The following is a 16,774-nucleotide window of genomic DNA, read 5'->3' on the forward strand; positions in this document are numbered from 1 at the left end:
TGGGTGAGAGCAGAAGCCTGGAGACTTCTCAGGCTTCATTAAGGGCATGGGGATCATTATTTTCCTTCTTCAGCTGGTGGAATCTCCTCCTGAAAGGATCTTTTGGCAGCCAGGGATGGACCTGGCGAGGACAGTGACAGATGGGAGGGCCTCTGTGGGTTCTACAAACACTATTGATTTTCACTTTCACAGAGAAATGAATTAGGTGCCAATTGTGCAGGAACTGAGCCCCTGCCTCCTGCTCTGGGACTGCAAACACGGTGCCCCCAGGAAAGAAAAGGCTGGGGAGGGAGGGAATGCAGGCGTGGGATTGAAAAGGTTGTCTCCAGTTTAGTGCCCTGCTCCTGTGCCTCAGGAAAGGCCATTTCCCAGCTGATCAGGCTGATGTTAAACCATGAGGAAATGGGTTTGAAGTCCCTGCTCCTACCTGTTTACTGCCTAATGTCAGAATTCCTCCCTAAAGGGGACCAGAATAGAGACAAAATTGTGGGGACTGAGTGAATAAAGTGGAAAAGGGCCCCTCCCTGCTCCACAGCTCTTTGCACAAATCCAGCTGCATATTTATATCCTCATGCCTGGCAGATGACAAAATAGACACACAGGCATCATCTCTGTGCCAGCCACAGGGAGTTCACCCTCCCAGGGCTGCCCCTCTCCTGTGGCAGACAGTCCTGCCCCTCTGGGAGCTGCGGGGACGTGGAGGTCGCAGGCAGTGACGGGATGCTGTGACCCCAGAGCCGTGACAGATGGCACAGCCTGTGCCACGGGGCTCTGCCTGCTGCTCCAACCCATCATCACCACCATGGGGAAGGGCCCTGGAGGTGGGGCTGGTTTCATCTTCTGCAGGGCTGTAAGCACTCTGAACCCTGTGTCTAACATGGCTCAGAGTGACTGCTTAATTACAGTAATTAGGGAGCGAGGTAGGAACCTGTGCTGTGTGAGGAGGAGGGACTGCACTCGGGAAAAGGATTCCCTGGGGTCAGGTCCCTTAGGAAGTGATCCTGCCCATCCCTCCAGCTCCTGGGCTTGGGGCTGGGGAGCCTCAGCAGGGCACCTGCAGCTTCTCCTTGCTCCTCCTTCCCTCCCTCCCATCCCCAGCTCGGGTTTTACTCTCCAAAATCAGTGAAAATTTACTCCTGTCTGCTCTTCAGGAGAGGGGCAGGCACTGGGTAATTCCAGAGGTGTCCCTGGGAGGGTAGGAGGTGACACCACCACCACATCCCGGTGATGTGGGGCAATTCCACACCATCACCACATCCAGGTGATGTGGGGCACTTCCACACCAACCATCACCACATCCAGGTGATGTGGGGCACTTCCCACACCAACCATCACCACATCCAGGTGATGTGGGGCACTTCCCACACCATCACCACATCCAGGTGGTGTGGAGCCCTTCCACACCATCACCACATCCTGGTGATGTGGGGCACTTCCACACCATCCATCACCACATCCAGGTGATGTGGGGCACTTCCACACCATCCATCACCAATCCAGGTGATGTGGGGCACTTCCACACCATCCATCACCACGTCCAGGTGATGTGGGGCACTTCCACACCAACCATCACCACATCCAGGTGATGTGGGGCACTTCCCACACCATCACCACATCCAGGTGGTGTGGAGCCCTTCCACACCATCCATCACCAATCCAGGTGATGTGGGGCACTTCCACACCATCCATCACCACACCCAGGTGATGTGGGGCACTTCCACACCATCCAGCACCACATCCAGGTGATGTGGAGCTCTTCCACACCATCACCCCAGGAGAGTGGAAGTGCTCCTCACCTCCAGCTCTCAGGGAGTGAAGTTGGAGCCCCTCAGCTGGATAAACCCTCCAGCCTGGCAAAGGGACGTGGGGAACTGGCCCACAGCCCTGCTGTCACCCCATGGCCTGGATGGCCTTTCCAGCCCGTGGCACCCTCAAATCTCCCTCCTATTTCAGCCCCCTGAGCACGTTGCCTTATCCCAGGCAGAAAATCCTCTGTGTCCTGTGCTGGGAGCAACTTCCAGAGGCTCAGGGCAGCTCTGCAGCAGGTCTGGAGCTGGATCTCCTGGTGAACAAACCTTTCCCCACAGCTCCAAGCAAGTCCTGCTGCACCTTGGGTCGCCCTGCCTGGGCTGCTCCTCTCTGCTCCTCACACCTGGCCTCCCCTGGGCTGGAAAAAACCTCATTTCACACCAGCACTGCTGACCTTTGCAGTCCTGCTGGGGTTCAGAGCCACCCCCAGCCTGCTGTGACAGCCCTGCGGTGGCACACACGACTCTGGTCACACTTTAGCAGGCGCTAAAGGGAGGCAGGGATTAGGAGCTGCCCCCAGCCAGGACAGAAATAATCCTGACCCCACAGCACTGCACCGAGGAAAAGCCCTGCCTCTGACTTAATGAACCGTGAATTCCAGCGTAATGAGTTTTGTGCTGAGGAGAATAATTAATGTAATTAGTAGTGATATGAAAATGATGGCACTCGAGCCTGCATGACGAGGGGTAGTGGGGGGGGGAAGCTTGGAGAAAAAGTTCATTCCCTCTATGGTGCTGTTCCGCCAGAGGAGCAGGGCTGGATGCATTCTTGGCAGCCTTTAAAGCCTCACCTCCCATCTGCCATAAAGGGGAAGAAAATAGAGCATGACAGTAGAGAGAAAAAAAAAAAAATTAAAAAAAAATAAAAAAAGAAGAGCTGGGCCTGCCCTGTTTGCAGCAGGGATGTGAAATCTTCAGTGCAGCCCTTTCCTGTGCTGGCCTTGAATCTGCAGCTCCTCCTTGAATTTGAACATCCTCCACCCTCCATGGGGCCTTTTTTTTTAAGTTCTAGGAGAAAATACCTTTATAAATGTAATTAGATGGTAAAACAACAGCTTTTCACCTTCTGCTACATAAGTATCAATTTACTTATCCTGTGTAAGTGTTTTGATGGGTTTGATAAATTTAATGCAGTCCAAGAGCTGTATTTTAGTTTTATACATATGAATAGATGCATAAATTTCTACACAGCCATAAAATGGCCCAGCAGGAAGTGTTCTGTTCTGACTGTGGCACTGATCAGACATTCAGCACTGGGGAAAGGGACCACAGAACTCAGTGCTGACCCTGCCAGCCACAGGAAAATAAAAAGGAGCTGAGATTGATGTGTTTTCCCATTGGAGTGGGCAGATTCCACCTGTGCAAGGTGTTCCTGATGCCACACTGGCTGTTGGTGTGACTTTCCAGCTCCCATGGACCCCGTTCAGGTGGGCATTGGTGGCAGTCTGTGGGCAAATGTTTTAAAAACTTCCATGCAGGAGGTGAATCCAGATTCTTTTCCCCTTCCTGGGAAGTAAACACAGCCCTGGGGGGAGATGCCAGGATCCAGAAATGCAGGATAAACCTGCGTGCAGACTGAGGAGAGCCTTGCCAGCACTCTGCTCCCACCATCCTGGGTGATATCCTGGCCCTGAGGAGAATTTTGTCTCTCCTTGATGTTCCTGAGAAGCAGCCCAGGGAAACTCTGGAGTTCTCAGCAGAACTGTGTCAGCATCTCTGCCACAACCCAATAAACCCATCCCAGTCATGACCAGCTTTGGCTGCTGCTGGTGCAGGTGCATTCAGACCCTCCACCCTCCCTCTGTGCCCCAGCCCTCAGTTTAGCCCCAAATCTGTGGCCAAATTGTTCCAAAGGGCTTTTACCCAGAGGCTGAGGCTCCATCCTTGTGCAGCTTTGCTGGTGAGAAATATCCTGGGGCTTTTTCATTCTCAGAGGCAGTGCTCAATAAATGCCATCAATAAATGGTTTATTGATCAGGTATTTCTGATGGGGAACCTGCTGAGGAAGCTCTGAGTGCTCAGCTGGATCCACACCCTGGTGCAGTGGCTCCCTGCCTCTGGAGCCAGCACTGAGTGCCTGCACCAGGAGAAGTGGGCTGGGGAGGAGGAGGAGGAACCCCCCTTTTCTTTCCCTAAATAGCTGCTGGCCCCAGGACTGGCTGTTTGTGACGGGATCTGTCCCACCCACGTGCAGGGGGAGGCTGGGAGGAGGATTCCAGAGCAAAGTGAAAGGGGACTGGCATCTCCTGAGCAGCCTGATTGCTCTGGGGGCAGAGCCAGGGCAGGGAGGCGCAGCAGCCATCGCCCTGGAGGGCACTGAACTCTGCTCCTCTGCTTACCTTCGGGTCCTGGCTGCCCTGTGCTGCAGGCAGGGAGGGATGCAGCGGGAAAAGTGGGTTATTCCAGTCCTGAGGAGCCTCTGGAATGGAGAGGAACTGCCAGGAGGTGCCTGTGGGTGCATTTTGAGGGGTGCAGTGCAAGGGGTGGGGGATGTGGAGGGCAACTCAGCAAAAGGCAGCCCTGGGAGCAAGGCAGACATCAAACACCCCACACAGGCCCCACAGGCAGGACAGAGGTTGCTGTAACTCTTCAGCTCACTTTTATTTAAGTTCTGTGATCAGTCTTTTCCATCTGCAAGAGCTCTGGTGTCAGTGCCACCAGCACACGGAACAGAACCCGTGACATTTCACCCTGGTAGCAGGAAGAACAGCTCCATCTTGGAGGTCTTTCCCACCTAAATGACTCTCTATCCTACAACACCAGCTCCTCCCAGCCCACTGGATCCCACTCCACCAGTCTCCAGCTGGATTTGTCCAGTGATCCACGCCCAGCAGCGCTGCTGGATGGCTCAGTCTCCAGAGCAGGGATCTCTTAAAGTCAATTGGCACCGTGTCAGCAGGAGAACACCTTCCCCTGGCCCTGATCCAGCACCTGCAAGCTCCCCCCAGGCATGGGCAGCCTTATCCTGGGGCCAAGTGAGGATTTAGCCCCGGGAAGTTTGGGAAGAGCCATTGGGCAAACACTGTGTGACAGTTGGGAAAGGGAGGGAGGAACAAGAGCCCTGAATCAGAACCACTCCCAGCACAGATTTGTAAAACCAAAGCACTGGACTCACTATTTCTCACTTCAGGGCTGTCCTTCAGGGTTTCCCCCTTTCCCTAGGGCGCAGAGGAATTTGGTGGCGTGTGGCGAGTCCCTCTTGCCATTTTTTGAGATCAAACCAGCTCTTCAGGAGAGGCAGAGAGAACCAAGACATTCCTAGACTAAACACCTCTGCTGGCATAAGTCAAACTACTGCTTTGAACTGAGGCTTCTCCTGCCTTTTACCTTTTCAGGGAGGATTGAAATCCTTTTGCTTTGCTGCAGGCCCACTAAAACCCTTTGTGGCAGACTTCTGTGGGCAGCTGAGATTCAAAGCTGCACAAGGCAAGCAGAGTTTTTCTGTAATGCTGCAGTTTGTATCCCTGCCTTCCCCTTGCTCATCAAAGCATCTTTGTCCCAGACATGGGCAGCAGAGAAAACCACCTGCAACGTGTTCTCAGCCTCCTCTGGCAAGCAATCATTTTGTCTGGCTTCTTTCCTCTTGTATCTGAAGACCTGAACATATTCCACTTCTCATTTAAATTCCTGGATCTGTCTGAAACCGCATCAGGTGAAGGCTCCAAATCAAACCACGGTACAGGCAGAGCTCTGCTGTTCCAGGCATGCAGGTAGGGAAGCTTGGGATGGGTTTTTTCTTGCTTTTTTCCTCATGGTCAGTGGTGCTGGGTTGATTCCAGGACATCAGAGACCCCGTGGGGCTTCCAGCACCTCCTCACCTTTCCAAAGAGAGGGAGCAAAGGCAGATTTGGCAGATTCAGCGTGGGGTGAGTGTGGTGGCTGTGCCTTCAGTTCTGAGCACACCCAGTTTCCAGCTCCATGGTAACCCAAGGTGTGTTGGGGAGAATACCAGAGAGAAAAATACATTTTCTGATAGAGACCTGGAGCACTGGAGTCCTTTGATGTGAGGGAACAACCAGCTGAATCCTCTGGAGACTGCCAGAGGAAACATGACTGCAGATGATTCCAGAAAGGTTTGCATCAGTCAGGACTGGCAGGATGGGATTGAAAAGTTGTGTGGAGTGCTCTGTGTCCTGGTGATCCTCCCCTGATCCTTTGGGAACGAGGATGCTCCACGCACCAGCACGCGGCAGAGCTGCTGCTGCCCATTCCAGCTTGGCCGAAAAATGCATCCAAAATTCCCCTCCATCCACTCCTCAGCCAGCCAGGCAAGCCCAGGTGCCTCAGCTGATGCACCCACCTGTCACTTAGTGTGACAGCAGGAAAAACCTCTCCAGGTGCAGCAATTTCCCCCAAACCTTGTCCTTCTGGAGCACGGAGTGGCAGCGTGCACTGGGCGAGGGCTGGGAAGGGCTGGGGGTGCTTTTTGCCATTCTGGGGGATCCATGCACGTGGTGTCACCACCCCAGGGCTGTGCTGCCCGACTGAGCAGGGTGCAAACCCCTCTCCCCCATCCAGATGTGTTTGCCAGCCTGCAGGGAGGCAGAGTGAGCCAGATGTGCTGCGGGGAGGGGCAGGGACAGGCGGGACCAGGCTCGAGGTGACAGGGACACAGCAAGGGCAGAGAACAGGCAGAGATCCAGCCAGACAAAGATAAACCTCAGTGCAGGAGCTGGGCTGGGACACCTGTGTGGCCACACGGCCCCTGACAGGAGCTGTCACCTGCTGGGAGTTTCGTTCCTCACCTGGCCCAGCAGCACGGACAGGTTTTGGGTGCCTGGGCAGCAGGGGAAGGGTGTGGTGCCCGCCTCTCCCTCCCATGCCCTCAGCTCCAGCACCCTCACGTTCTCCAGAGGGATTTTAGTGCCTGCAGAATGCCAGATTGGCAAAGCAAAGGAAATTCCCTGAGCCAAAGCCAAGGAAATGCCCTCTGGCCACAAAGCTTTATCCCCTTGTTCAGAACCGTCCCAGCCTCGCCTCTTCCATGCCATGGGTGAAACAGATGGGAGTTACCCCTGAAACCAAGCTCTGAGGCAGGATGTTCATTCCTTGTCCTCCTCTTCCTCTTCTTTGCTTTTATATACATTGAAGTGTATATCGATATTTATGTTTTGTTTTCTCTAATACAAGTGAACACAAATGTGATGTGGAGATAAATTCCCTTCTCTAAAACACTTTGTGGTCACAGGAATGTACACGTTTGGATTTACACACCCACACACATTCCAATATCAAAAAAAGGTGTAGTCCCAAAACTAAGATGCTTTTATAAAAGTTAAAAGGCCAAATTCCTCTATTGGCTTTTATCCTTCATTAAGAGCAAGGAGATTACCTGAAATCCTGATTTATTCTTCATATTCTGCCTGAGTTAATTTTAAAATTCCAATCAACAGATGCTAGGAAGAGAAGGGGGAAAAGCTCGTGGGAGGCCAGGTTAGGCTTTGGAAGGAAAATTAGAGAGAATGTTTTCCTTCATAATTATTTTCTCCTTTAGGTTTCAGGTTATCAGACCTGTTATTTGCAGGATGCTTTCTCCAAATGTGTAGACTCCAAAATATGTCTCCTTTAAGAGAGTCAATCCAGGAGACTGGGAGTGGGAGCAGGAAGGGAAAAGGACAGAAACAAACCGCCTAAACCATGTCCTGATCTCTATTTTTGGGTTGGTTTTGAGCATCTTTCGTTATAAGCATCTTATGATTTGGTTCAGCAATCTTGGCTGTTCAGCTCTTCACAAACGGGGATTTGCTATCCCCACTTCCAAGAGGGAAAAGGAGCAGGAAACAAAATAAAAAACAAACAAAAAATGAAAAGCCCAGGCTCAGCTTTGAGCACTGGCTGTGCTCTAAAACCTCACAGAAGCTGCAGCGAGGGCTGGGGATGATCCACACCCGGCTACTCCGGCGTGAGGAGCGCAGGAATCAACACAGGGGAAAAGGAAAACCCACGGACACTGGGCTGGGCTGGGCACATCCCATCCACCACAGGGCAGCTGTCACCCACAGACACATGCACACACAGAGCCAGGAGGAGAAAAGAAAGATGCAGGTACTGGAGAGGACGTGGGAGAAGGCAGAGTGTTCCCTTGAGCGTTAGCAAGCCAGGCAGACACTTGGAACTAATCATGGCAATTGCACCCGGATTTGAAAACCAATCAATAAAATGAGCAGTGGCAAAGGGAGGGGAGGGCTGGAAGGCTTTGGTTGTTGAGCGACAGGAGAGGTGAAAACCATGAGTTTCTTCATTTTTTTTTTGTTTTGTTTGCAGTGTTGAGACTTTAAACATACTGTTCCTTAGGACAGATGTAAGGAGCCCGGGAGCCGGGAGGTGGGCAGCAGAAGGAGATGTCGGAATGGTGAGGATAAAGATCTTGTGGGAGGTCTGACAAGGGGGCATAGACATGAGGGATCTTCTCCAGATATCGATCTTCATGTGAGTAACAGCGGGTCAGGTAATCACTCGCATTCGATATCTCTGAGTGACACTTTCCAAAGTTCTGCAAGTAGAGACAAAAGTCAACGGGTGAAAACTCCAGGATCCACGGCCAGAAAACACACACAGCCCTTCAGCTCCTTGCTGAGACACACAGAGAGCAAGCAGGATGGAATATTCACCAGTTTACAGAGCTTGCTGCTTCAGGAAAATGGAAACCCAGGTGATAAATCCTCACGCTGCAAAGTTTTTGTCTGGCTGCCTGAAGTACCCAGATTGTTGATGAATATGTATGGCTTGGGCACGGCTTGTCCCTTGCCTGTAAACACTCTGCTCTCTGGACTAAACAAGCAGCCAGCCAAAGGAAGGGCAGTTTATTCCTCTGCTTTCTGACCTGACTTTTGGAAAAGCAGTGCTTGAAGGCATCATTAATCCAAGCCAGGCCTGTGCTCTTCCATTTAAAGGGCACATGTGTCCTCACCAGGGCTTGGGATGCAGAATAAGCTCACTGTGCCTGTTGTTTACGTGGGAGACAGGAGTGCTGGGCTTTACCTGTGTGAACAGCTCCCCAGCAAGCCTCGGGGTGGGTTTTGTGAGTCAAATCAACTGCAGAGGACCTAAAACCACCTCCAAACCCGAGGCTGCTCTTTGTGTGGATGCTTTGCCCTGCTGGGGTTGAGGGAGCATCCTTCCCACATCCCAGGGCTGCAGCTCCCCAGAGGGTGGCAGCAGATGGGAAGGATTCCTCCCTGCTCCCAGACCTTTTCCTGCTTTGGAAACCCTGCAGGATGACCCAAGCAGGATGGACATTTGTTTTTAAAAACAGCCTGCACTCAGGGGTGCTCACCAGGAGATAATTTCTTCTCCAAGAGGGAGCCAACAGAGCTGGAAAACGTTTTTATGCTTGTGGTTTGAAGCAAGCAACTTGCCCTTGAGTCCTCCCTTGTTCCCTTTCAAATTCCCAGCTTAGTGGAAAGGACAAGGGTTTGGCCCTCAGGAGAAAACGCCTGAAGGAACAGAGCAATCCACTCCAGCTCCTGGATGAATATTTCACCAGGGTGCTTTAAAAATCCAAAATCCTATCGAAAACAAGGTGTTGACAATAATTTATTGATGGCTCAGACCGCTGGGAGAGGCGCAAAGGCAATTTTGGGAACAGTCTGGCTGAGCCCAGTGAGGGAAAGTTTGCCTGAGCCCCAGGAAAACAGCAGCAGTGCTGGGGTCAATCTCATTTTCATTTCCCTTCCACTGGCAAAACTGTTTATCCTTCAGACTGAGCTTTTAAAAGTCAGTAGTGGAGCTGCTGTGCTGGGATGCTAAATTTGGGTGGGCTGTTCCCACAGTTTTTGTCCATTTTAACCTTTTTAATTGCCAAGTGAAAATGTGGATAACTGCAGCATTAGAGCTCTTTAACCAGAGGAGCCCAAGCCAGGGGCCTTGAAAAAGCCTCGCTAAAACTCAACCTTAAATAAATGTTTGCTGTTCTTCTGACAGCCCCAGATGATAAAAAGAGGTAAAAAGGGGCTCACAGATTGGGAAAATGGGATGTGTAAAGTCTTCTCCTTGAACAGTCTACTCTTAAGAATTGTCACACTCAACAGAATCCCATTCCACACCTGGAAGGGGGAAAAAAATCTGTATTTAGCCATGCTCTCCTGCTTTAATCATCTGGGTTAAGCTAGCCTGAAAGGGAAGTTGTCTTAATTACAGAAACTTAGTAAGACAAAGCAGGCAAGGGAGTTTCTTGTAATTTGTGATCAATTAAGTGGGAGGGGAAGTTTCTGTGTTTTCTGAGGAAAGCAGAGGATTTGCTAGTGCTGTGTGCAGGTCTGGTGGACAGAAAGGTCTCCTAGGAGAGATCCTCAGTTAGCAGAAGTGGAAGCTGAGCTGGGTGTGATCAGGTGGCAGCAAAAGGGGCTGAGAGACACTCTTCTCCAGGCTGGCTGGGACAATCTAGGGGTCAGCAAAGCATTTTTCTTCCTGCTTATCTCGCAGTTAATGTGGCTGTGGGACAGGTGCCCATGAGGCACTGCCAAAGACACCCAGTGCTGTTCTGTCAGCACTTCTGTTTGCACAGGTGAGTGCAAACAAATCCTTCTTTTCTTGCTGGCCCCTCTTTTGTGCTCTCTCCTCACAGGTGGGGTCAGGGCAGGGCAGCTGGAGAATGGCAGGGCCAAAGGAAGAGAATTCCCTGTCTCCTTTTACCTCTCCTCAGCACCTGAGCTGGGAGTTGCTTTGCTCCTGCTTTGTTCCCTGAGCTCATTTATGGAGTGGCAAAAGGGAGGAGAACAAAACCAGCCTGGTGTTTTCTAACACATCTCACAGCCAGTGCCCTTTGACTTCCTTCCCCAGTCCCACTGTGACTTTTCCCCAATCTAATTTATCTTTAACGAAGTTTGAAATCAAATTAGGGATAATGAACTAATTAAATTGAACTGGCACACGATTCTCCCACCTTCCCCCACCTGACTTCTCCCACTTGCCTTTGTCTCCAGCATGACTCCATGCAATTCTTCATTATCTGGGTTACATCCTCCCCTCTCAGTTTTATTTCCCAGAGCCTGATTAAAGGGGATGTCAGCAATCTATCCATTTCAGACAGCCTGGCAGATTACCTTTAAACAGGCTTTATTTGATTGAATTAGGGAGCTTTCATTTCTGCCATGACTTCAACTCAACCCTTCTCCATCCCTCCTCACCCAATTCCATCTTTTCTTCTATTTGCAGAACATCTCCTTGGGTAGCAGGAGGTGTGAGGCAGCTGACCACATCCTGTATTTTTAATCATCTTGGAGTAATGAGTTCCTACTGGTCTGAAAGTGAAAAACTCCTTCTCAGTGACCTGAGGGTTTCTCTGCTATGATTTTTGGGAAATCTGAAGATTTTACAGGTGAGAGTTGGACGGGTGATGGTTTGCTCTGCTTGGCCGAGCTCGTGGCAAACACATTTTTGCATTTATGGAATATCTTCACCTGTGCTTTCCTGGCTGGGGAAAAGCCCCTGCTGCTCAAAACTCCTGAAATTTTGGGCTGCCTCTACACTGATTCCCCCCTCATCTGTTGGTTTGGAATTTTGGGCTGCAGCACAGGCTGATGGCCAGGAAGGAGCAGCTCTGTCACGAAGCTGCTGTCCCACTGTGGACCAGCCAGGGCAGAGGCTGTGGGAGTTGTGGGGCAGGCAATAAACTGGGAACCAAAAAAAGAATTATTTCCTCCTGGTGTTGAGACCTCACATCCTCTCCTCCCCTGGGTTTGAGCTCCCTGCTCGGGGTATTTGGGGTATTTTTCCACTTCCAAGTATGGCCATGATTTTAGGATCTCTGGGCAGGTTCCTGCTCTGTTTGGTGCTTTGTCTGTGAGGGAGTTCTTGGATAATCCCTGTCCTGAGTAAAGAATGAGCACTGATGTGTCAGGGATGAGCAGGAACCTGAACTTGGGCTCCTGTGAGGACAGAACTGAGGGCAAGTGGGACAGAGGGACTCGCCCCTGGGTCCAGGAAATAAAAAGATTGAGCTGAAATTCCCAAAATGCAGAGCAAGGACCTGTGGTGAGGGATGCATTCAGACACATGCAAGTATTAATTATGCAGAAAACTTGCTCAGAACGTTGCATTCCTTCTCACAGCATGCTTCTCTTTCCCCCTGCTGCCTCTGGTACCTACCTGGTCCATGTTCCTACAGCACCTCACACCATCAATCATCCCAAACATTTCCCTCCTGGTTGCTCCTCTCCCAAATCCTCCTCTCCACCTTTCAGGAGTCAAGGCAGGGCTGATATCCTCATTTAAAAATGGGAAACTAATAAGGAGCCACCTCTTTGCTTTATTTCCCCTTCAATTTGGAAATGGGAATGTGAACCCTGGTCACTGATTTGTTGTGTTCTTGATCCCAAGTCTGATGGTTTCCAGCTATTCCTGCTGCAACAGGGACAAGAAATTCCCAAGCAAAACAGAGAGCTGGGAGGTGAAGGGGGAGGAAATAATTAAAAAAGCATAAAAAAAATTAAATTGCCCTGATCTGTGGTGTGTCTTAGCAGGGAGATTACACCTTCAAAGCACCATATGACTGGCTTTATTTTTACTTCAGAGAGACTGGGAGGATTTCCAAATTTGGATTTGGAGGATTACTGTCCTTTTGCTGACAATAAAATTCCCCACCCTGGGGAGGACGAGGCGAGACCTCCCAAGATGGATTAGGGAGCTCTTGCCTTGTTTGGAACAGTGGGAGCAGCCCAAGAATCTGTTGGGAGCGGGAGGTGAGGACACGAGGGAGAGCGGCTGGTTTCCACCACCCCTTCCTCAGGGCTGGAATTCTCATCCCAGAGAGGATGCAGGAGGCTGGAAGTGCCTGGGAGGGCAGTGACAAACAGACCCCCACAAGGAGACAGAGGGAAGGGAAAACCAAACCCATCCAAAACTTACTGTCCACTCTCGCTCGTTACGTCTACGAAGACCTTGATCCTCATTCTGGGAGCAGGAGTGGGTGAGACACCACAAGAGAGAGAGGTTATGGATCTGCTCCGGCCCAGGCTGCTGCAGACACTCACCTAGGAGGGCTTTGCTACACCAGGGGAGCTACAGGGCTGCTTCCAGCACGGGAACACCGGGGAGCACAGGGATGGAGCAAACTGGAGCAGCCCCAGCACACCTCGCACCCAGGGGCGGCTGCTGCACCCACGGAGCTCCTCAGCTCGGGGGGACAGGATTCTCCAGGGGGGCTTTATCAAAGGCCATTTTCCTCCTGCTTATCCTCCTTCCCTCTTTCCTTCCCTTTCCTTCCTTCCTTCCTTCCTTCCTCCCTCCCTCCCTCCCTCCCTCCCTCCCTCCCTCCCCAGTGGCATTTATTTTCTCCAAGCCTTCCCTTTCTGGCCCCAACCTGCCACTTCTCTTGAGCCCCCTCTGATCTACCTGGGCTGACCAGGAGGGATTCAGGGACGTGCAAAGCAGCTCTCTGTTTGCTGGCTGCCTTTTCTCCTCTCCCTTCCCTTCCTTTAAGCCCACAGATCCTTCCTGCTGCTGGAAAGGCAGCACAACAAAGAGGAAGGAGCAAGGCAGAGCCTGGAGTCACCACAACCTCAGGAGTGAGGGACAGCTGGAGCCAAGGACAGGGGCACCAGTGGCATTTCCTTGGCCAAAACCTCTTGGAATCATCCAGCAAAGGTGGGAAAGGAGAGATCTCTCCCTTTCAGGGACCTGGTGGCTTTAATAACTGAGAAAAAGCTGTGATTGTGGGGCAAAGGAACATGGGAAGAGCTGAAGTCACCCCAATTTTAGTGTTTTTTCCACTAAAAATATCATCATTCAGAGGGTTGGTCCAGAGCAAGCAACTGAGTCCAAATCACTCCCTGCCACAGGACCTGAGCTTGAAAGAATTTGGTGACACTTGGAAAAGTCCGGAGAGCAGGACTCAGTCTTTGCCTAGTTTTGAGAAGGAGAACACCGAGGAAAATAATCTCTCCCTGTCTCCCAGGCATCCAAACTTGCCACCTGCAGCAGCCTCACGCCACGCCAGCCCTGTCACTGTCACATGCACAGTCCCTCTCTGCCTGCCTCTTATCCACGGAGTCTTTCAGCTGGGGGAACCTTTAGGTGTTCCCATCTTCTGTCACATCCTCTCCCACCTTGTTCTTTCACACATGCACATATGCTCCATCTTCTCTAGAGTTACTTCCACATGCACACAAGCCTTTCTTTTTTAAATTTTCCTTTCAATCATTCCCTTGTGCTGGGAACAAGGAGGGAAAAGCCCTCTTAGCATCTCTGACTTCTGATTCCTCACAGCTGCTGCAGAAATTCCCTCAACCAGAGCAGGAACTCCAAACCCACCTGGAGCAGGGGGGCCAACCCCTGCTCTGCCACCAAGCCATGAACCCTCTCCCCCTGTCCCACATGCCTGGCTGCAGGAAGCAAAGGGAAACACAGCAAAAAGAGCATGCAGAGAGGCAAGGCAAGGCAAAGGCATTCTGGGCAGCACCCCCCAAAAAAAAACCAAACAACAGGGCAGCAGAGAGACAGAGAGAGAGCAGGCAGGGAGGGACAGACAGACAGAGCGCTGCAGAGGGAGGGAGGAATGCAGGGAGGGGGGGCTCTGAGGGTGCAGTGAGGAAGGCAGAGTGTGGAGGTGAGTACCTTGAGGCCAGAATCTGAGGGGAAAGGGCCTAGAGTGACATGCGCTAGCGAAGGTTGGGCTGGATGGTTGCATACTCGACTAGGTCTCCTCCTGCATGGATGGAGCTCCGAGGGCTGGGTGACACAGCCAGAGCCGACGTGTCCAGCTCTGCATACTGGACATCACTGTCCTTGTTGCCAGGGTTCTGGAGAGAAGAGAGCAGCAAGGCGGTGGGGGGACACGAGGGAGGAGTGGGGGGCAGGTGGGGAGTGAGGGCAGAGGGGCCGTGCAGATGGTCAGGGGTGAGACAGGACACGGAGGGGGTGGAGGGGGAAGAAAGAAGAAAAAGGGTGAGGAGGGAGGGGAGGAGTAAGAAAACAGGGGAGGAGTAAGAAAAAACAGTTAAAAAGAAGGAGGTAGGGAGGTAATGAATAATCAGTCAGGTAAAATCCCAAATCAAAGCAAAAGTCACAAAGGAGCTGTCCCCCAAAAGCAGAGCTGAGTGACCCAGCCCTGGCTGGCAGCACTCCCAGCCACTGCCCTTGTCCCTGGGGCTGCTCCCAGCACCCTCTCTCTGCTCTGACCTTCCACTGAACCCCCCTGGCACCAGCATTTTCCTTAGCTGGGGCTGGGTCAGTGGGTTCAAGCCTTACAATGCACCTGAGCTGTCTGTCCGAACCCAAGAGTTTGGGATTCGCTGCAAACTCAGGCGTGGGGAACATGAATGAAAATCCTCGGTTTGAAATTCGGCGTTTTGGGAAGGAGATCCCTGGAGGGAATGGCCTGAAAGCCAAAACTCCAAAGGCATGGCCACAGGGGACTGTCACTGCCTGTCACTGTTGCTCTGCCCCGATGTGGGGACTGTGGAGTGCTGAAGAGCCTCGTTCAGCACAAGGCTTGGCTGCACAGCTTGGCACTGCAGATTACCTCTGCAGCACCATTTTGTCATCCTAACACAGCCTAAGAGATGCTGAAAGCATCTTCCTTTGGCATGGAAATATTTATGGGTATTCCTTCACTGAGCAGGCTTATCAGCAAGGACTGCATGAATGGAATATTATCCAATTTGTCTGATCATTCCTACCCAGGCATCTTTCATGCAGATGATAATGGGAGAAGCCTGGAAGGCAGGATAGCCCAGAGCTTGTGGCTCAGGGGCAAAAAAGGATCACCAGGAGGAGCCTTGGTGCCAGCAGCCATGGTGTGAGGGGGATCCTGGCTTCCTGCCCCATGGAGTTTCTTTAATCCTCACTTTTGGGGCTGGTTTCAGTGCCAGCATTAGCCAGGCACCTGCTGAGGCTCTCTGAGAGGAGAGAGGCGTCTCTTCCAAACAAAACAGCTTTCCAGAATGGCTGCACCGCATGGCAGTGCTGCAAAAGGTGTTTAGTTTGAAAGTGTTCCTCTCCTCTCTGTTTGGAAGTGTCCTCAGCCACCCAGCAGCTGTGGCTGAGCCGTTTTTAGAAGTTTACAGCCCTGTAATGAGCTGGTGGAGTGCCTGTTGCTGGAAGGGGCTGCTCACTCCGTGATTGTCTCTGCCTGCTGCGCTGGCCTGAGCCAGGGCTTGGCTCCCTGCTCTGCCCCCCAGCCCCAGGGATGAGGGGAGTGAAGGGCAGCGGGGCTGCAGCAGCATTTCCAGGGCTCAGCAAAGCTGGGGGCTGGAGGAGCAGAGGGCTGGAGGTCACCTCTGTCCTCTCTTGGTGGCCAGATGGCAGTGGCGAGTTGTTGGCACGAAAGCTGCACATCCTGCGGAGCCTCTGCTGCGTGTCTGGACCCACAGTTCGGACATTTAGGAAAACTGGCAATGCCAACTCCAGTCTCAGACCTAAATCTGGGCCTTGCAGAGCTCTTTCCCCCTGAATTTTGTGTCTCAGCACCTCCCCTACTCCTGGAGGAAGCCAGACTAATTTTTCCCTCCTCGTTCCTATCCTGCCTACTTTGCCTCACTCCTCTCCTGCTTCCTTCCCACAGGAGGTGTTTCCTCCATGGATTCCCCTTCCTTTCTCCCACTCCTGGGCTCGCTCCTGCTCCTTGCTGCCTGTTTGGAGCAGAATTTATTACAATATCAATAATGTGCCTTGTATACAAGGCCCAGCACTGCCTCACGCAAGCGCTGGGTGTAAATCATCACCATCGGCACCCCGGTAATTGCCCTGCAAGCCCAGAGAAATTATTTTGCTGTCTGCAGCAATGAAACTTCCCCTTCTACCTGTGCAAATGGGCCCTGCTGACACCAACACTAATCACAGCTCTGCTCCTGCTCTGCCTCTGCCTCCACCCCTCTCTGGCTCCTGCTGCCTCTCACACACGCACGGAGCATCCCCCCGGCACAAAAGCACTGGCAGGGCACACCTGCCTTCACCCACACACCTGAAACACCTGAATCCCACTGATATCCTCGCTGTTACCCCAAAACTGCTCAGAGGAAAGCACC

General features: G+C 52.0%; 1 protein-coding gene across 1 annotated transcript in view; it reads right to left on the bottom strand.

Annotated features, from left to right (window-relative positions):
• Positions 1–7,491: 7,491 nt before the first annotated feature.
• The window catches only part of NECTIN1 (nectin cell adhesion molecule 1), a gene marked incomplete at its 5' end in the record, with an annotated part of 90,883 nt that continues 81,600 nt past the window's right edge, over positions 7,492–16,774 (bottom strand). The window contains one exon of the mRNA XM_084221584.1: positions 7,492–8,301. Within this exon, the coding sequence (XP_084077710.1) occupies positions 8,083–8,301 (219 nt within the window). The 3' untranslated portion in view covers positions 7,492–8,082. The remainder of the gene's footprint in view (positions 8,302–16,774) is intronic.

This window comes from Fringilla coelebs, assembly GCF_963513975.1.
Source record: "Fringilla coelebs genome assembly, chromosome: 25".
NCBI lineage: Eukaryota > Metazoa > Chordata > Aves > Passeriformes > Fringillidae > Fringilla > Fringilla coelebs.